This window comes from Dryobates pubescens, chromosome 4 (assembly GCF_014839835.1).
Source record: "Dryobates pubescens isolate bDryPub1 chromosome 4, bDryPub1.pri, whole genome shotgun sequence".
NCBI classification, from domain to species: domain Eukaryota; kingdom Metazoa; phylum Chordata; class Aves; order Piciformes; family Picidae; genus Dryobates; species Dryobates pubescens.
In genome coordinates, this window is record NC_071615.1 from 40,913,867 (window position 1) to 40,935,141 (window position 21,275).

At 39.8% G+C, this 21,275-nt stretch overlaps 1 protein-coding gene across 1 annotated transcript in view; it reads left to right on the forward strand.

The window, feature by feature from the left end:
* Window positions 1-21,275, forward strand: part of ITGB8 (integrin subunit beta 8) — a 42,376-nt gene that overhangs the window by 17,737 nt on the left and 3,364 nt on the right. Inside the window, exons 4-11 of the mRNA XM_054161172.1 lie at window positions 2,252-2,498; window positions 3,942-4,107; window positions 6,804-6,962; window positions 11,850-11,945; window positions 12,041-12,130; window positions 14,342-14,476; window positions 17,411-17,816; window positions 18,510-18,735. Coding sequence (XP_054017147.1) covers window positions 2,252-2,498; window positions 3,942-4,107; window positions 6,804-6,962; window positions 11,850-11,945; window positions 12,041-12,130; window positions 14,342-14,476; window positions 17,411-17,816; window positions 18,510-18,735 — 1,525 coding nt within the window. The remainder of the gene's footprint in view (window positions 1-2,251; window positions 2,499-3,941; window positions 4,108-6,803; window positions 6,963-11,849; window positions 11,946-12,040; window positions 12,131-14,341; window positions 14,477-17,410; window positions 17,817-18,509; window positions 18,736-21,275) is intronic.

Below are 21,275 nucleotides of genomic sequence, written 5' to 3' on the forward strand. Positions count from 1 at the left end.
AAAACAGACATTTAATAGAATATAATCATGAAGAGAAAGATGGCTTTGTTTTGATACTGGGGGGAAAGGTTGTCACTGTTTATATATACCAAACTGTCAGAATTTATGTGGGGAAAAAAAACCCACAAACTTGCAGCAGACATCTGACTGTATGGAAAGTGGAGCCCTGCAATGGTAATCTGCAAATAGCACTTCAATTTACATTGGCAAAGTAAAAACACATATATTACATCATATTGAAATTCTGTTTTCTTCAAGCAAGAACTAATACAGGTAAAACCTGACATTTTCAGGTGGATTATATTGAAAGACTAGTGGAAGAAAGCACTTTGCATATTTAACTTTTCTGAGCCAGCTCTTTATTACATGTACTTTTAATGTGCTGTCTAGCAGTATGTACTAGTAAATGTTGTAGAATCATAGTATGGTTTGGGTTGGAAGGGACCTCCAAAGGCCATCTAGTCCAATGCCCCTGCAGAGAACAGGGACATCTTCCATTAGATCAGGTTGTTCGGAGCCCTGCCAAGCCTGACCTTGAGTATCTCCAAGGATGGGCTTTCAACTACCTCCCTGGGCAACCTGTTCCAGTGTTCCACTACCCTTATGGTGAAGAACTTCCTCCTAACATCCAACTGAAATCTACTCTTCTCTAATTTCAAACCATTGTCCCTCATCCTATCACTCCAGGCCTTTGCAAACAGTCCCTTTCCAGCCTTCCTGTAGGCCCCCTTCAGGTACTGGAAGGTCACTGTTAGGTCTCCCTAGTGTCCTCTCTTCTCCAGGCTGAACAATCCCCAGCTCCCTTAGCCTGTCCTTGTAGGAAAGGTGTTCCAGCCCCCTGAGCAATTTCGTGGCTTTTCTCTGGACCTATTCCATCAGCTCTTCTTGTGCTGAGGGCACCAGATGCACCAGAGAGCTGGATGCAGAACTCAGGTGAGATCTTACCAGAGAAGGGCAAAGTGGCAGAATTACCTCTCTGGATCTGCTGGTTATGAGCAGAGAAGTCACATCTCAGGTGTTTTTCTAGTGATTCTGTTTCTGAATGTGTTTAAATAGCTTTTATTGAAAACTTGCTTAATTATTTTGTAATGCCTCCCTTCTTCCTGTGCTTTCCTGTATCTTCATTGCATTGTGAAGAGTCATTTCTTCTGTGAGCTCACACTTTGGGTGACTTAAAATAATGAACAATTTGACATTGGATTTTAGGAAGAAGCTCTTCACAGAAAGAGTGATTTGCCATTGGAATGGGCTGCCCAGGGAGGTGGTGGAGGCACCATCACTGCAGGTGTTTGGAAACAGACTGGACGGGGCACTTGGTGCCATGGTTTAGTTGATCAGATGGTGTTGGATGATAGGTTGGACTCAATGATCTCAAAAGTCTTTTCCAACCTGGTTAATTCTATTCTATTCTATTCTATTCTATTCTATTCTATTCTATTCTATTCTATTCTATTCTTTCTACTCTACTCTACTCTACTCTATTCTGCATTACTGTACAAGTGCTGCCCATGCTTCAGTCGATTCATTCTGCTGCTATTACAAAGTATGAGGCAAGCAAAAATGTGGAGACTATGTTTAGTGGCTTCCAAAGCATTTAAAAGTTTTTGTTATATATGAGAATGTGACATCATTCTGTCTGACAGACATTTGTCATCCTGTCCAAAATAGCAGTTCTGTTGTGTATATGCCAAAAGATGGACTTCTGTTATATTAAAACTTCTTTTTCTAAAAAATATTTTGATCCTTTTGAGTTCTGCCATGGAATCTCTGGAGGTAGGTTGGTGTAAATTTGAGGTGTAATTTATGTGAGTTTTTCAGGTATGTATGTAGGTTTAGGCTTATATGGCCAACTATCTGCATACTTAAATGTGTCAACCGTGAAGTGACTGACCACAATTTGTATGCAGATCCATGTCCTCTGTGAGTCATGAATGCTTTTTGGTATAATGCCAGAGGGATTGCATAACCAGGAATTTAAAAGGAAAGAAGTCAGATTTTTACAATAAATTGCACAGTGCTCCTGCAAGGAAAAGAAAAAAAACAAAACAGGCAAGATGACCTACAAAGAGCCACTTTATGACTTGTTTTTGAATGGGGCTTCAAGGTTTCATTTACTCTTGGGAGATTTTCTTGTTTGTTTGTATTGCTGACAAAAACCAACTTTCTGCTGAGGTTGCTACAAAAATAAATTGATTTTTAAGAGTGTCTGTGCACAAATAGTAAATAAACTTACTTGTTTCCTTTGAATCAGGAAGTGAAGCAAGCTTTATGTTGAAAGTTCGTCCTCTAGAGAAATACCCTGTGGATCTTTATTATTTAGTGGATGTCTCAGCCTCTATGCACAACAATATAGAAAAGTTAAATTCCGTTGGATTTGCTTTATCTAAAAAGATGGAGAACATTTCTCTTGATTTTCGACTTGGATTTGGATCCTATGTGGATAAAACTGTGTCACCCTATATTAGCATTCATCCAGGTAGAATCCACAACCAGTGCAGGTATGTTGTCTTTGTATATTTGCTGCATGACTGAGAAATTATTTACTTACACAAACATGCATTATGCATATTTATTTCTTAAGCTCTTAAGACTCTGCCTCTTTTTTTTTCATTATACCTTGGTTCTCCAACAAAGATCTTAAGCAAGTGCCGAAAATTGTTATACAGTGGTTACTTCTTAAATATCTGGTGAGTGATTTTAGAAGAACTGTTCCTGTATCAGGAAAAAAAAGTACTGTATGTTCCTCAGCAAAACCAGCCAAGGAGCATATTGGTTCGGTATATTTGAATATGTTTTGCTTTTAATATTATAGTCAGCTCTTGTCAGTTATTTTGGGTATGTTAACCTAGATTAATCAGAAAGCTTTGGACTTTCTGACCTAGGACTTCTCTTGTGCTGTGAGATCATGTATTCATTAACTCTTGTCTTAAAACTTTTGTGCTTTTTTTTATGTGATGCAGTTTCTTTCAGTTCACTTAATGAACAGAAATGATCCTCCGATTTAATTCCACAATTGTAATACGAATGAACTCCCATTTCAAATAGGAAAGGTGTTCTGACTTGCCTTTCTTTTTCATGCCATGTCTTTTATACCTGGCATTCAACACTTGCATAAAGTGAGGGATCACTTTCAAAACCCTCTGGCAAACAAGATTGTTCACAACAAATTCAAATCTGTCTAAAATGTAATGCAACAGAAATTGAGTTGGATAAAACCTGCTCAACATCTCTGAATTAGAAGAGCACTTCAGCTTGCGCAGTAAATTCCACTGCTCTAAATAGGTCACAGAGCAATGACCTGTAGAAGTGCTGTGGCATTAGATTCCTTATGTCAAACTTCATACTTTCTGCCTTAGACATGATTTCAAAAATTATCATTTACAACCAAAATGTTCAATTGTTTCCCATCCCTTTAATGAGGTAACTGTCACTATTCTCAACATTCATTTTACTTGCATTTACTTGCTGCTAGTGGATGTAGGAACTTAAATTTGGTTTTGATTTTGATCCAGTGGCCTGTGTGGCAGGTATTAAAGGAGCTTAATCTTGTGATGGCCTTTCTCAAGATAATGAGCTGTTGTGAGCTCCTTCTTAGGATAAGAAAAAGCAAAGCTGTACCCCTCTGTCGATGTTCCAAAAGGGATCATGTACACTCTTGAGATCATACCATCACTCTGTGTTTCTTTTCATTCTGTGCAGAAACAAATATTAACTAAGTTCTATTCATTTCCATTAAAAAAATCAAAATAAATTAGGACTAATTCCCACTGCACTTTATCTCACATAGTTATTCTTCTTTCTTTCAGTACTTGTTTTGCTGTGCATATATACCTCTGCATTAGTCACAGGATTTGATGGGTCAATGGGGATACAATATATACATCTCCTTAAAATGGAAAATATGGACCTTTAGACTTTTGTTTTGTTTTGTTTTTATACAGTGATTATAATTTAGATTGTATGCCTCCTCATGGTTATATTCACGTGCTATCCCTGACTGACAATATAGCAGAATTCAGAAATGCAGTGAATAAACAAAAGATTTCTGGGAATATTGATACACCTGAAGGCGGTTTTGATGCCATGCTCCAAGCAGCTGTGTGCCAGGTAAAGAACTTACTAAAAAGAGGACTTAAAATAGTACCAATATTTTCTTCCTTCTTTGCCATTATTTCCACTTTAACTATACATTTCCTTTTCCCATTGCAACTAAAAAAGGGGAGCATAAGGAAGTATTTTTCAGTATTGGTTAATAATGTTCTTCAGATTCTGGCTTTAACCAGCCCAGCCTTCCTGCTTGAACAAACACATGTGTTAATTCAGACAATTACAAAATTACTTTCAAAAATCATTAAAACCTTCCTTGTGGTTCCTAAGTGAAGACATACCAATTGACATTTCTTCTGCTTAAGAGTGTATTTGAAAACTGAAGCATCAGTTATACATCTACTTATGTAAATAAGGAAAACAAGTAGCCAGGAGGGGGGTGGACTCTTCTCCCAGGCAACCAGCACCAGAACAAGAGGACATAGTCTCAAGCTGCACCAGGGGAAGTTTAGGCTCGAGGTGAGGAGAAAGTTCTTCACAGACAGAGTTGTTAGCCATTGGAATGTGCTGCCCAGGGAGGTGGTGGAGTCCCCATCCCTGGAGGTGTTCAAGAGGGGATTGGACGTGGCACTTGGTGCCATGGTCTAGTAGCCATGAGGTGTTGGGTGACAGGTTGGACTTGATGATCTTTGAGGTCTCTTCCAACCTTATTGATTCTATGATTGTATAAATGCACTACAGTGTCATCTCAGCTCTTTAGGAATTTGTATGTAAAAACTATACAAATCAACTGAAAAAAAAAGCTTTTGTGTAGTGATAAAATTTCATCACCATCTCTCCCATGCAGAACAGGACCACAAAGATGTGCATCATCACCTTGCAAGCTATGAGCATATTAAATAATAGGAATTTGTTTGCTCTAAAGGGCTATTTTGCTGCTTGTTTTTCTTCTCTGCAGAGTACTGCAATAGAAGTTGTGGAAGTTGGCTGATTCATGGTTTTGCTAATGCTCTAGAACAAGCTCATCTCTGGTCCTCTTAAGGAAAGTCATTGAACTCTTATCTTATGGTGTGTTTCTCGTCTCTTAGGATGATGTCAGGACAATGCTTTTATCATGTCCATCTTCTTTTAAGCATGAGATGACTTAAGGACCACCACCAAAAAAAAAAATCCAATAGTTTGGCCTGATTTTGTTTTCAAATTTTGATAAGCTGTAAAGCAGGTAAATAAATGCCACTCTTCCTGAGTGCTCACAGCTGTTGCAAAAAACCACTATTCTGGAACTTTGGAAAAATGCCTTAAAATTCAGTGTTGCTCATTGAACACATTCCACATTTATGAGATGAGAGCTCTAGAATAATACATGGTTCCAAAAAACAATGGAATGGAAGCATTCCTAAGAATGGGGAGGTTTTCCTGCTAACTGAATTGTGAACCAAAATGGATGAGAACAATGCACAATTCATAATGACCATCATGATGTATAATTTACAGTGCTCTCACTTTGCCTACAATAGAACTTCACCCCCTGCTCCATCTTGCTTTCAGCAATACATACTTGTTGCAAACCGCAGCACGTTAGGCCATGAAAGTACTTTAAACTTTTGGTTGCTGTGACATATGTAGGTAGAAGTCTTGAGGTGATAATGTAAAATGGTGGAGTCTTAAGAGCAAGAAGTTTCTGGTGCTAGAGGAGAATTTGGCATTATTTAAGATGCAACCTGTTTATAAATAAAACTTAAAATACTCCTTCTTTAGGGGAATGCTATCTAGGATTGTCAGAAGGAGGCTGATACCTAATGTGTAAACTGGAAAAGACACCACACCCCTCTGTACTTACCATGCCTACTGTTATGAGGTACTTAACCATGCAGAGCTAGCAGGGAATAAGCTGGAGAAGGAAGCTAAATCCCTCTGCAAAGCAAAGAAAGGATGGTAAAGAGTAAGTCATAAAGCCTGGCTGAGTACAGGGATGGTATTGCAGATACACATTTCACATGAGGTGAAAGATACCTCATGGTATCATGGTATCATGGTAGAGATGAGACAGTGTTGTAGGAAGGAGGAGCAAGGAATGATGAAAATGGAGGAATAATGGAATTGGTGAAGAAGATGGAATAATTGAGAGGGGCAAGGTGATTTGTGGGTGCCACCAGAGTTTGATTTAAAACAGTTTGTTCCTTTTAGGAAAATAAAATACTATGGAAATACAAATTTGCTATTAAACCCTTAGGATGGTGAATAGATGTAGTATTTTGCTGCATAATACAGATTTTCTCAATTTGCAGGTGCATGAAGACACTCAAATTCTAGTTTATTTGTTTGTTGCCCATATGCCAATGTCTTTTCTGGAAAGCTGTACAGGAAAAAGAAATTCTAGATGATGAGACTATAAAGTAAATATAAAGCAAAAATAGAGGAGGGCAGCAAGTACCAATATGAACAAATGCATATTTATCTGTCAGAATGCTTTCTGCATCCTAGACATACACAGTGTGGTAGCTGTTACCTGTGCCCACTATAAAATGTGTAACTTGTATGTGTTTTGAGAGACCTTTCTTTAAAAAGCAAAGAAAGTGGTAAGTGTATCTCAGACTCACAGTGTTAGTTTTCAGATGTAGGCCACGATGCACATTTCCACATTCCAGTGCAGCTAAGCAGTGTAATACCTAAAAGAAGACTTTTGACACTCATTTTTCATTTTGTTGTTCATTGTTTTTACTGCTTTCTTATGCTTAATTTGGTTTTCTTTTTAGAGCCATATTGGGTGGCGTAAAGAAGCGAAGCGACTGCTTCTTGTGATGACAGATCAAACTTCCCATCTGGCCCTGGACAGTAAATTAGCAGGGATTGTAATTCCCCATGATGGAAACTGTCATTTGAAAGATAATGTGTACGTCAAAGCTACGAGTATGGTAAGGTATATGTCATAGATTCTGCCTTCAGAGAAGCAGTGTAAAACCATAAAGGAGGTTTCTAAACTGCTGTCAAATCATTGTTTTATTTCAGTTATTAGAATAGTACTTTGCCAGGTAAGCAAGTCGCGAAAGGAAGAATCATTCACCTGGAAATATGACCATTGTTTTTTGTCTGGGATAAAGTATTTTGGAGTCTGAGACACAGCAGAGGAGAATATGTTGCTAGGATTGGTGTGGGGCTCTTATTACTGTTTTATAGTTATGAACAGTTCTTACATGCATATATAAGGATTGCCTGATCCTGCTAATGAGACAAAGGTAGTGGTCTTTATGGTCAGAAGATGCATAGTTGTATTGTATGAAAAGGCTTGGTAAAAGTAAACCAGAAAGTGTACAACAGCAATGAGCTAATTCAGCCATGATGAGCTAGAAGATACTCTTGTGCCACAAAGCTGTGCTGTAGCATTAAATACTTTCAAGTCTCACACTATAAAGCCAATATGTGGTAATACAAACCTGTGCAAAAAGTTGCATCCAATTCACTGTAGCAAAACAATACACCTTCAGGTACTTTTAGCTTTCAAGTGACAAGTGACTGAAGAATCATTCATTTTAAGAAACATGAATCACTACTTAATTGCTGGAAAACAGAAATATGGTATTATTAGAGCACATTACAGTTTTATTCTCGGTTTGCTGTGCTTAGTCAAATTATATAGCTTGTGTTCGGCCCAGGCCAGCAATGGGCTGGTGAAATCAGTGGGGGCTGCGTGTAAGTTAGGCTAGGCCTGAATTCATTCCCAGCAACTGGTGTTTACAAGGATGGTGGGGCCACAGGAAGCGTGGCTGTGTTGTGTGTGATCATGAAATACGGGAAGTTTCTGGGAATTGGTGGGTGTTCTGGACCTTGCTGAGCAGAGGAGGGAGCTGACTGTGTGCTGACAGGAAGGTTGTTTGGATTCCTGATTATCTGATGTTCTTGCATTCATGTACTCCCTCTGTCACCTTTTGGATATTCCCTTGCAGATGTCAGGATTGTTTCCCTCTAGCGAGTCTGTTCAGTTTCAGTATTTCTACAGTGTCCCTGGGATAAAACCAACCCCTTCCTCCCTTCTACTAAAAGCCTTCCTTTCCCAAAGCAGAATATGCTTACAGGTTATGGTGTCCCTGTCTCTTAAGGGATTTTTTTTGTGGTTTTGTTTGGGGGTTTGGGGTTTTTTGGGCTTGCTTTATTTATTTGTTTCATTGTTGTGAATGTTGTTTTGGGAGGTTTTTATCCCTCCTTCCCTGCTTATTAAACAGCTGCTGAAGATGCAGCTCTTCTTCTGGTGTTCAGGATTCCTTTGGTAGTAAAGATACTATCTGTTCAACCTGGATTTATTTATTATCCAACTTGAGAAATTAATCACCAGTATAAGATACAGACAAAGTTAATGAATCTCTTTCTAAGCACCTATGATAGATTGATGGCTGACTGAAGAAAGACTTTGAACTTACATTTTGAATTCTGTTTGGGAAGATCCTGACTTTACCGCCTTAGATAGAAAAAGAAATTTCCATGATTATTGCTCTTGATGCCTTTTATGAAATGAAATGAGGTGGACTTTTCAGCCACCCAAATCAAATGACCTTGAAAGATGCTTAGACCTGCAGTGGCTCATTTCAGCCCATGTGTTTTCTGACTGCCATCTCATAGTTTGGTGTTTTTTTTAAACCAGTGTCTCATTCTCACATGCCCACATGTAACAGGGGTGGTAAGAGAAAAGGGCCAGAATGGAAATCTCTCTCAGTATCAACTATTTTCTGGAGTAGCTTTGATATAACACAACAGTATCTGTAAAGATAGGTGTACTAGTTTTCTTCTTTTTCCTTCTGTTTTCACTGGTGTGTGTGTGATTATTATACTCATAGGGATCCATAAAGAAGCTTCAAATTAACAAGTAAAATTGATATGGTGGGTAAAGTACTATTTGATGGTTAAATAAAATGTCACCAAAGGCTATCACCTTTTTAAAAATAAGTCATATGAAACATATTTTTGCTTTCTCTTATCCTTATCCATTTTGGTTGTGCTATGCTAAATTAAAGAGCCACCTGTAATCACATTATTTTCCTCCTTCGATTCTTAGATTGTAGTAGTCTTGAGAAGATTGCCATTTGGCGTATATTTATTATGTCCTTGTGCCAGTCAAGAGGGCTTTGTTTTAATTATTTGCATAAGCTTAGCCATTACATCAGAGATGTTTCCAGTTAGTCACTTCTCTGCCTGTTTCTTTTTAACTTTTGCTTAGCAGTCATGCAGAGGTCAGCAAAAACAACATAGACAGGAAAGGAATCTAGTCCATTTTAATGAGATCTGTGTTTGGTTAACTCCCTTTCTGAAATACTTAACATCTGTATTAGTTATCTTCCCAGCTCAACACAGTAGGTTAAAATAGTAAGATGAATGATGTAACTCAAACAAGAAAGATGATCTAAAATGAAAGTACATTCACCTGAGTAGTCATAGGAAGAGATAAGATAAAAACACATAATAAAGTATAGCAAGGTTTTCACATTAAGCATAGCAAGGCTCTATGAGTGACCAAGAATTCATTGTGTCATCTTTTTATATGCTTAAAAGAAAAAAGATAGTGTGGGTCTGTTGATGCTTTTATATTGAAACTCCCTTCTAATAAAAAGAAAAAAATTCTTTCTAATCTGAAGTGAGACTTTAATATGCTACTAACCAAGCTGGGCACACTTGAGTGTTAGAGCTGACAAGCAGATGAAGGTTTAGCTTTTCTTGTAAGCAGACTAGCTAGTTTGGGTGCCCAATCCCTGCAACCCTTGCACATCTACACATGTCATCTCTTGACTTCAGTAAGCTCCATCTCAACAAATTTTTGTTTCATGAGAGCATGGAAACCCATTTCTGATACCGCTAATCCTAGAGTTCTGCTGTTAGTTGCAGAGATGTTGAGGGACCACTCTGCTGGAATTTGAACATGTCTAGTGTCACATGTTAAAAGCAGGAAGACTGTCATGTTTGACCACCATCTTGTGATCTCTCAATAGTACTCCTGTCATTCATACATTTACAGTGCAGGAGGTACATGCAGAACATCTGCCTTCACTCACCTATGGCCTTGGATCACCTAGTGTGTCTGTGGCAGGAGGTATATGCAGAACATCTGCCTTCATTTACTCCTAGCCTTGGATCACCTAATGTTGTCTGTGGTCTGCCAGCCAGTTGAATGTGTGCACCATGGAGGCTCACCACTGTGCTCTGTGGTCATGGAGAAGGAAGGAGGTTCTAGTATTGTGCTCTAGGCTACTGGAAAAAGCAATAAAGCCACAGTTGCTGCAGTTCACCCACAGCTACTGTGTAGTGAGAATGCATGCTCACTGGACCCTCATGTATGGCACACTCTCCAGCTGCAGCTGTAAGAAGGCACATTTACTGCTGTTACCTACCTTCCATCCCTTGTCTTAAGCAATACTATCTCCTACCAAAGGGCAGAAATGTTGAGCATGGACCTTGACTAAGATCAAATTGCAGCAAGAAACTCCTTTGTTCTTTCTATACATGACTCTTTATAATGGTGCAATGTGATGGAAAATGGATTTTGCTCCCTTGCATAACTCAGTCTCAGATGTCTTGCAAGGCATTCAGATTACTTCAGATTTGCAGGGTGTTTGGAGTAACAAGTATCATTGAGGAGAATTTAATTGGGCAGGGAAACTCTGTGTGCATGAGAGAGACAGTATGGAGCAGGTGGTGAAAGATACCAGGAAAAGAAAGCATAAGTATAGAGGGGAAAGAGGTTGAAGGATTTCACATAAGTGGAAGTGTCCAGATGGTATCTCTGTCAGGGGAAACACAGGTCAGGGCCTCAGTCACTTCTCTAAATTTAGTCATGAATTCTAAGTGTTGAATTTACTTCTTGGAAGGTGTTTTTGAATGTATGGTAAATTAGCAGTAACTTTCAGATGCAGTTTGTTTGAGAGCGCTGGAGCTGGAGGGTTCTCACATAGCCCAGGTGTAAAAAGCCCACTGGGACTGCACACACACTCTTGTGCCTCCCCAGATCTTGGATGAAGGGACTCTCAAAGATGTGTCAGACCTCTCAATAAGAAGTGTAGAAGGACAGGTCAGTGGCAGAGGACACACTGTCATAAGTACTTCACCAAACAGAGCAATATCATTACTGGGAAGAGATGTGAAATTCATGGTACCTTCTTCAAACACAGGTGTCATGAGGAAAACATTGCTGGTGGTAACGGTGAGGCCTGGAGACATCACTCCTACGGCAGGTCTTGCACACACAGAGGAGAAAGCTGCCAGTTATAAATAAGATATGTACCGAGTAAAGACATTGCTAGAAGGTGCCCCAGTGGCTGCATTTAGCTGATGTGTCTGATCCCTTCTGCCAAGACACATTTCTGAGAAACAAACTTAATTACTCACCTTGCTGTTCCCAAAAGCACACCTCATCTCAGTGCCCTCATATGGTACTTTCTCCCTGACTTTCACTCAGGAATTCACCTATCATTCTCAGGAGTCTTGTTAGTCTTCTAGATAGACCATGGACAATACCTTATCCATACCTCTTCAGCATCAGCATCAGTCTCAAAATAGTACTGTATGAGGCCCACTGTGCAGAACCCCTGCACAGCCTGCAACAGATAACCCTGTCACAGTCTTAACTGATTCTCTAATGATTTATTTTTGTCATGATCTGTTTATTTAATGGGTCCCACCTTCTTTTGGATGTAAGTTGAGCATAGTTCTGTACATTTAGAAATAAAGATTGGGGGGATTTTGGAATCCTACAATGTGTCATATGTGAAATCTGAGGGTTTTCCCTTGTAATCTGCAGCCTTCTCTGTTGTATTTTGCAGGAGCATCCATCTCTTGGGCAGCTGTCTGAAAAACTGATTGACAATAACATCAATGTTATTTTTGCAGTTCAAGGAAGCCAGTTCCATTGGTATAAAGTAGGTTAGAAACCTGATTTATTTTTCCAGTTTTGAAAGCACAATATTTGTATTAAAAATTAAAACTGTACAATAATGATTATATTTTTTAATAGGATCTGTTACCTCTGCTGCCTGGCACTGTTGCAAGACAGATAGAGTCACAAGCAGCAAATCTCAATGATTTGGTGGTAGAAGCCTATCAGGTATGATCAGAGTGACAATGTTTTATGTAATTATTTGTGCAGAGAGTTTGGTACCTTTTGTAGCCTGAGCTTGGAATTTCCTGGATCTTGGCTCTTATCTGAAATCCAGAAGTAAAAGTTCCTACTTTTCTGAATATCCAGGTTGGTAGGTGACATTGTCACATGATAACTGTCAAATTCTCAGGCCATCAGTATCTCAAAGCCTATTCTAAGGATGCTTCTAAATATGCTCTTTTATTCTCCGCCCCTGTTGCTGTGTGTCTTTGAAAGAACTTAAATGTTGGCACCTCAATTCATTACTTACAGACCAAACACACTGTCTAAGGTACTATATAAATTCAGAGCAGAAGGACAGTACAGTATCTAGAAGGTTTTACAGCACAATGCTTAGAAAATGGACAACAGTTGAGATTTTACAAGGAGGTAACTTGACAGCAGTGGGTATTATGTAAAGCAGAATTTACACTGCACAAAGCAGTGTAGTGTCTCTGAGTTTTGAGGCATGGCAGGGATTTGGGAGAGAACAATGGAAATAGCTTTGTCAAGTCTCATGGGGAGTTCTCAGCTGAAAGTAATGGTATGGGACAGAAAGTAATGGTTTGGGAAAGAGTATAAATTGATATTTCATTAGCGATTGACACGGAATGGCAGCTTCAAAGTGGCAACTGGCATCTCAATAGTGAATGAAAGGTAGCCTGATAAAGAGGGTACCCAAACAGCTTTTAAAATTAAGCCAAGTTGTATATATTTGATGTATTAGAGATAAGGAGCCCGCAGAGCAGTACCAAAATGAACATGATGTGTTAGATGGTTGAATGATGTTGAAGTGTGCAGGTTGTGCAAACATGCAAGTGCAAAAGTTGAAAAATCTGTTACAAAACTTTAAGCAAGGTATGGACATATATCATGTGACTTTCAATTAATTGGACATGGGAAGCTGAAATTATCCATTGTACAGTCCAGGGCAAACATTCAAGGAGAGGAAATGAAAATTTAGAAAATAATTATTTAGATCAATGGAAGATTCTGTGGGACTTTCCTGTTCCAGCCACCCCCAGTTTGCTCATGCCTTATTTCAGTGATTTAGACACTGTGTTCCTTCCCATCCTAAACTTTATTGCATTTGACACTCTGAAATTTTTATCATAGCTTTAAGAGCTACACAGAGTGAACACAGGGCTTGAATGTTTTGCTTTCTTGAAAGCAAAAGTACTTAGATAAGAAGTTGATGTTCAATGACAGTGGGCCTCTTGCACTCTTGCTCTAAGCGGGGAAACCTTAGGCTTAGTTGTGGAAAACCCTGGCTGAAAAAATCCCTGGCTGAAGAGCCAAAGATGAGTCACTAATTTTTAAAAAGTTCCTAAGATAAACATGTGTTCACATTCATGCAATTACATTTCCATTTGTAGCGGGAAAAATATCCAACTAAACGCAAGTTTTTTAATAGGAATGTGCCAAGAATTTTAATAATCTCTTTGTTCAGTCTTCAGCTCATAAGTCTGTACAGAGCTTTAATAAATTGTAAAAATGTCCAGAAGCAATGTTCCTTCTTGGAAGGAAGGAGGACTTTAGAGCATGCAGTAAATACAAGTTGCAAAGTAGCTGGCTTTCGTATCGTTTGATATTGCAAAAAGCCCTGGAGGGAATCAATCAGTCATTGACTTACACAGTCCTAGCTGACCCGTGTAGATCAGTAAGTATAATCCCAACAGGCTTAGGTCACCCTAAAGTTTACTCAGATGAAACTTTTTCCAAGACACATGCAAAATACCAGGAGTTTATAAAGTGTCAAGTCAGTCAAGGATGTTTTCTGCTGGGTAACAGCAGTTGTATGCATGCTTACTGTTTCACTTTAAATGTGTGGCTAACGGGCAGTGTAGTCTCTCAAACAGTAAGTTTTGGTGTGCATGGTTGTTAGAATAGATTTGCAAATTGTGAAAAATGCAGTCTCAAAACCAGCTTAAAAGAGCTGAAAACATTCTTATCTGGAAAACTTAATCCTCTTTATCAGAATTACCAATTCACTGGTTGTGTATATTTGGAATGTAATTGGGTCTTTATATGGAAAACAATGCTTTAGTTCATTCCTTCACTCACAGAGGCAAGCTTTCTTCATTTTTAGTCAGACATAGTAGCCTTACTTGGTATTAGTCACTAATGTGCATTTTATGTAGAGAAGCAGTGCAACTAAAACTTGTTTTCTGGTTACAGAAACTGATCTCTGAGGTGAAAATTCAAGTGGATAACCCAATACAAGACCTTCGTTTCAATATCACTGCAATCTGTCCTGATGGAAGTAAAAAAAATGGCATGGAAGGATGTAAAAACGTGGGGTATAATGAAGAAGTAAGTTGGTAGTTCTCATTCTTCCAGGACCTGGAATACTTATTTTTCTGTTTAGTTGGCTTTCAGTGGTATGAAGTCATCTAGGAATTTACTTAACCTGAAAATTGATTTATGTGATTAATGATCACAGACTCTCTATTATTCTCTGGTTTTATTTTCCCTGAATCTTATTTTAGTTCTCACTAATCTTGTGGAACTAAGGCTCAAAGCTTTTCCTGAAAGCTAGCATCCATTAAAACTCTCCTCCTTTGTCCTCCACTGGGCACAATGGCCACGTTCATTGTGATGAAATCTGTTCATAAAGGGCCTGAAAGATAATCACCCAGTGGAAAAGAATCACTGGAATTTGTATTCCTTGGCTCTGTATTAGACACCACCTTTTTTCTCCTTTTTCTGGTAGTCTTCATGCACAGTCAGGGCTGTGGATAATTAGTTTATTTTGTAAATCAAATTAATAAAATGATTTATCCTCATTTGGATCAGTGCCACCTACTGAATGAAACAGATTGTAAAACTGGAGCATCATGCACCATGAAAATGTGGGGGAAGATGCATGGTTTTCTTCCCAGAACAACTTCTCTGTGCCTTGATATATTTATTTAATTGCTTGGACTAGCAGAGTAATTAATTTAGCTTGCCAGGAAGATGTCTGTGTTTCTGGAGAGCAGGGTCAGGGAGTTGTTTCCTTCTTGACATGTACATATTCTCAGCTGGTGTGATTTTACTCATGTTGGTGTGTGGACATAGCAAACCACATCAGCAGATTAAATATGTGAACTTTAAATACATTCATTTAGATATATTTTATGCTCTTCTGAATTTTATCTGCATGACTTGCTGCTAATTAGCTTCTGCAGTATAAGGGAGATTTGCTATGGTTTTCTTCTTAACTCATCTCTTCTCCAGTGTTTTTCCCTGTGCATGTCATAAGGAATAGGGATGGAATTCGTTCTGTTTAATGAAAAGAAAAATATTTATATCTGTTTCTTTTTAATAAAAAGCCAAGTCAGTTGATTGTAAAAGATTGCATGTGGTCCTAAACCTCTCCTGCTGTTGAAAATGAGCCATCCTCAAGAGATTAATTTATTTTAACCGTAAATCCTCCTTTCAGTATTTGTTTACAGGCAAAATGCTTTTCCCTAATTCTCACATTCCTTTCATTGTCTAATCCTTCTTTCTTCCTTTTCTTACCGAAACACAAAGTGTATTATATTCTGGAAGAATCCTACAGCCTCTTCAGGGTGCAGAACTAACTTTGGCCATGAGCAAGTGTTCGTGTTGACGGTGGTGTAATTATTTAATCACTAATTTCATTACTCTTATGCAAGACACATTTCTCCCTCCCTCATATCTCCCTGCCATCTCCAGTACTGTGTTGTACATGAAAATGATGTTTTCTAGCAGGGTTCTGTGCTGAATAAGCAGCACATTCTCTAGCTGCAGCCTGTCCTCCCTGCATGATATGCACCTGCCATACGAATTAATTGCTGCAGAGCCACACTTTTGGCCCCTAACCAAAGGGAAGAAGTCTCATGCATGGAGAGCAGAGGCAACCAAGGGGTTATGTGTGTAGTGATGCATTTGAGAAACAAGAAGAAGAAAAGCAAAGGGCAGGACAAAGCCTGTGTGCCCCCTCGATACAACATGAAGCGCATGCTTCTGCACAGCATTCTTCTCCTGTTGTCCGTGTAGGCAGCCGCAGCCTCACTCACCACAAAGCCACCATTGTCCCCAAAAGCCTGACTGTTCTTATGTGGGAGCACAGCGGGAAGAGGAGACAGAATGAATGGCCTCAGTCTTTGTGGGTAGCTTCAACTTGTATGCAATCAGTTTCTTAGTTCCCCTCCTCCCCCCCACTTTTATTTTTTTTGTCAATTTATTTTATTTGGGTATCTTTGTTCTTTGGCGGTAAAGAGTAAAGGTATTTGCTTCTCTTGGGCTCCTCTCTTGTCTTTTCCTCTTGCTTGTATTTTCTCTGTGAGGAGGTAAGGAAGAGTTGTTTTCTAAATAGCCTTAGTGAGAATACCCTGTCAGAAACTTACCAGTCAAAAAAAAAAGTCCAAAAGCCAGTTGTGGAGTATGAAGTTGATACCCAGTCAAAGCATTGCACGTGTCAGGGCTGCCAAAGAGTTTTGGTAGTGATTGATGCAAACTCTGTTGTAGTCACCTAACCACCAAAATGACCCAAGGTCCTGTGCCATGACTCTGGAAAGCCACAAGAGCTGCTGCAGCAATGGGCACTCCTGAGGTGAGGATCTGGGGCATAGTGGTGATGGCCATGACATAGCCAGGAGCTACACACTGGATTCACTCTGAAGCAGCACTTGGTCTGCCCAAGACCACAGTAAGAGCAACAAGACTTTTGCTCCATCCCCATCACAGGAATGGAGAAAAATAAGATGTTGTTAAGAAATGAAAAATAAACTGCTGCTAAGATGTGAACCATTTCTGTGGTTTAATAGGAGTACACAAAAAAGCTGTGTGGTTTCTGCTTACTCAGACTGTTTCTGCATCAGTTACATTGATTATAGGTTCTTTTTATGAAGAGTATCTCTGTGTCTGTTCATTGTCTTGCTTAGTCTAGTCCCAATTCTCATCTAGTTCTATAGTGTATCAGAACGTATACATTCAGTAACAACAGGAGGGTGATGATGGTAATTCTATTACTATTTAACTTGTATTAAACTTGTCTTTTGCAGCTATGCTTTCTTAGCATCAAAAATAAACTGATGTCAGTCTTCTATGGTTAGGATTTTAACAGTATATGTGATGCCTATCATTACTAATCTATCACACATGACAGCTGGCCACTGTGTATTGTGTTATGAGCTAGTGCACGTTCATATACAGTCTACTCTAGTTACGTGTTAAAAAACATTAAGCAGTGTTTAGGAAATAATAATGATGTACAATCCATCTTTTTTTTCTTCTTAGGTGCTTTTCAATGTATCAGTGACAATGAAAGGATGTGATGCGACTGGGGGAAGAAAATATGCAATACTTAAGCCTATTGGTTTCAATGAAACCGCCGTTGTTAATGTGCAGAAAAGCTGTGCCTGTCAGTATGGAGACAGTGCAAGGCACAAGAGAGTATGGACTGAGGAAACCTTTTCTGATGGCAAACAGTCCCAATGCAGTGACAATAGTTGTAGCTCTGATAGAGATACATTTCCTTCTGAGAGGTGCAGACAACACCAGGACCAGCCCATCTGCAGTGGTCAAGGAAATTGCATAGATGGAAAATGTTTCTGCTACAAAAACAAGCTGGGCAAGGTGTATGGCAAGTACTGTGAAATGGATGACTTTTCCTGCCCGTATCACCAGGGAAACTTGTGTTCTGGTAAGCCCCAAAGTTAATCTCTGATTTGGGTTTTGGTTTTGATTTTGTTTTCTGAAGCTTGTGTACATGATGTAGCTGAAAAGAATTATTTAGGGCTGTCAGGTAGAAGAATTCTGTGCACAGAATTAGTGTGCAAAGTGTCCTGGACAGCCTTTAGGAATTCATGCTCCTGAGCTGTCTTCACCACAGAGGTATGCACTGTCTTCTGAACTTCAGCACTGATTTTTGAAGGATTTGTTGATTTTTTTTCTAAGATAACTATTTTAAGATTTAAACATCCTACTTGTTCAGAAGTAATGATGCTGGTATCTTGGATAAAACTGTAGCATTGTTCCAGAAGGTAAGCTGGTAAATTTCAGCCTTGAAAGGAATATGAGATACTAAGAGATTAGGAGGAATCATAACTTCCAGAGGGGATTCTGGTTTTCTAACATGCTAGATCAGCCTTGTGAGAGATACAGTGACACTTGATTTCAAGTACTGATACAGAGGCTACCACTGTTTGGAACACCTGCTCCAAAAAGGAGAGCGTAAGCGAACCAGAAAGCTGTTAACTTAAAAGCTAATTAGCAAGCCAAGGTCTGAATTAGCTGTCTGTAATGTAAAGCACCAGCAACACAATTGTACGCATATGAAAGTTGACTTTCTATGTTTTCATATCAGCATATGACTGAAAACTATCTGATGTTGTAGGTAATGGTGAATGTGAAGCTGGTAAATGCAAATGCTTTGCTGGCTGGGAAGGTGACCGTTGCCAGTGCTCATTACACTCATCAAAGCACTGCCTGAATGCAAAGGGCCAGACTTGCAGTGGAAGAGGAAAATGTGTATGTGGAAGGTGTGAGTGCACAGATCCAAGGAGCTTTGGCCGTTTGTGCGAATATTGCCCCACTTGTAACAAAGCCTGTGAAGAAAACTGGTACGTTTCTTGTGCTAGACTTGACTTTTTAACAGTGCAGTGTTGAAACAAGGAGAAATACTTCTGCTTGCCTAGATGTGTGCTATATGTCATCTTTGGAAGGGGCCCCCAAGGATCATCTCATCCAACCTTTCTAGGTGATAGTGTAGTTTAAATGAGATGGCCCAGCACCCTGTCAAGCTGAGTCTTCAAACTGACCTATGTAGGAGAATCCACCACTTCTCATGGGAGATTGTTAGATATTTAGGTATTTAGACTGTAGAAAACTGAACTTGAACTTGTAGAAAACTCATACTTGAAAATTTACTTTGGAGTTCACAATGGCAATTAGAGAACTGTATCTCCCTCTCTGTGCTCACCAGTCTGTCCAGCTTTCAGCTTTCTGAAGTCGAAGGAGGTGTCTCCTGTGTCTGTCATTTTTTCATACTTTTTTTTGAAATGGATCTTCATGCAAAACCTTCTGGGTAGGAAATAAAGCCCAAAAATTTGGAGTTTTAAAAATGGACAGCAGACTCTCCTCTTGAATGCCACAAAGTCCAATAATATTCTCAAAATTTGGTTTTGCACACTCCTTTTGCTTCTCAGCTGAAAGGAGGTGTGAGGCAAGAATGGTACCTGCACACTATGGTGCTATTTGGTATCTTCATCAGTTACGTAGGCTGTGGGCTCCAGTGCACCCTCAGCAAGTCTGCAGGTGACACTAGGCTGAGTGGTGCAGTTGACATGCCAGAGGGAAGGGATGCCATTGAGAAGGGACCTGGACAAACTTGAGAAGTGGGCCTGTGTGAACATCATCAAGTTCAACAAGACCAGGTGCAAGGTATGAGGGCAATTCTCAGTGTCAATACAGGTTGGAAAATTATGGGATTGGAGCAGTCCTGCAGAGAAGGAGTTGTAGGTACTGGTGCATGAAAACCTGGATGTGAGGCAGCAACATGTGCTTGTAGCACAGGAGGCCAAATGTATCCTGGGCTGCATCAAAAAAAGCGTGGCCAGCAGATCTTGGGAGGTGATTCTGTCACTCTACTCTCTGGTGAGACCTCACCTGGAGTACTGTGTCCAGCTCTGGTGCCCTGAGCACAAGAAGTATGTGAACCTGTGGTAGTAGGTCCAGAGGGCAACAAAAATGATCAGAGGGCTGGAACACCTCTCATGTGAAGAAAAGTTGAGAGCATTGGGATTGTTCAGCTTGGAGAAGAGAAGGCTCTGGGAAGACCTTATAGTATTTCAGTACTTATGGTGGGCCTACAAGAATGATGGGACAGTCTGCTTAGCAGGGCTTGTTATAACAGCACCAAGGGTAATGATTTTAACCTAGAAGAGGGTAGATGTAAAGATTATTTTTTAAAAGGGTGGTGAAGCACAGGCTCCCCAGAGAGGTGATAGATGCTCCATCCCTGGAAACACTGTAGGTCAGGTTGGACTGGGCTCTGAGCAACCTGTTATAGTTAAAGATGCCCATGCTTACTGCAGGGGATCCTTTCCAACCCAAAACATTTTATGATTATCACTGCCATTGATCAGCAGAGCAGAGCTGATCCTACTCAGAGAACAACATGCTCCATTACTCACTTTTAAACCACTTAGTCTTTGCCATGCTAGTTTGCATGCATGTCATTGTTTCTTACCCATATAAAGGAAGGGACAGTGTGGAGGTCAAAATGAGCAGCCCAGGGAGGTGAGGAGCTTGACCAAGCTCTCAGTGACACAGTGAGCACTGCTGGCTTAAAGAGTCAATGAAGCCCTGTCTTCACTGAGTCAATGAAGCCTGGGCATGTCTCTTCTATGCCCTCCCATTAACACGTGCAATGGTCTGCATCCCACTGTGGCCAAGACAGTGAGAAATCATTTCACTGGAAAGGGAATCATGATCAAAACAGAACTGTTGTTTATTTATATTCACTTGAATTATAGCTCATCTGGTGAATATTCTGGAAAGCCAGCCTGGTCATGTCTGAAAAGGTGACTGCTAAGATTTCACTAGATGAAATGCAGTTAGCCTTGCTGGCTGACACTTGTTCAAAGTCCCTGTGAAATGTGTGCCTTTATTAAATTCAGAAGATAGCATAGCTTCAATAAAAAATTCAGTCAGGGCTTTTTCAAGATGTCCATCTTCTGCAAGGCTATACAGTGAGGATGGCACTGCCTCCTTCTGTGCTGCTCACCCGTCAGTTCCCCAGCAGTGGGAGCTCATTTGGCTAGGTCTTAACCTAGCAGCCAAAAAATGTTAACAAAACTGTGTTTCTTCCACCTTCTGATACCAAGGGTATCTCAGGCAAGGATAAAGATGTCATTCTCCCACTGTACTCAGTGCTGGTCAGGCCACATCTTGAGTACTGGGTACAGATTTGGTCCCCGCTATACAAGAAGGATGTGAACAGGGTGGAAGGGGTCCAGAGAAGGGCCACAGGCATGATCAGAAGACTGGCAGACCTGTCATTCAAAGGAAGGCTGAGAGAACTGGGTTTGTTCAGCCTTGAGAAGGCTTAGGGTAGACCTCATAACCATGTACAAGTACATAAAGGGCAACTATCTTGAGG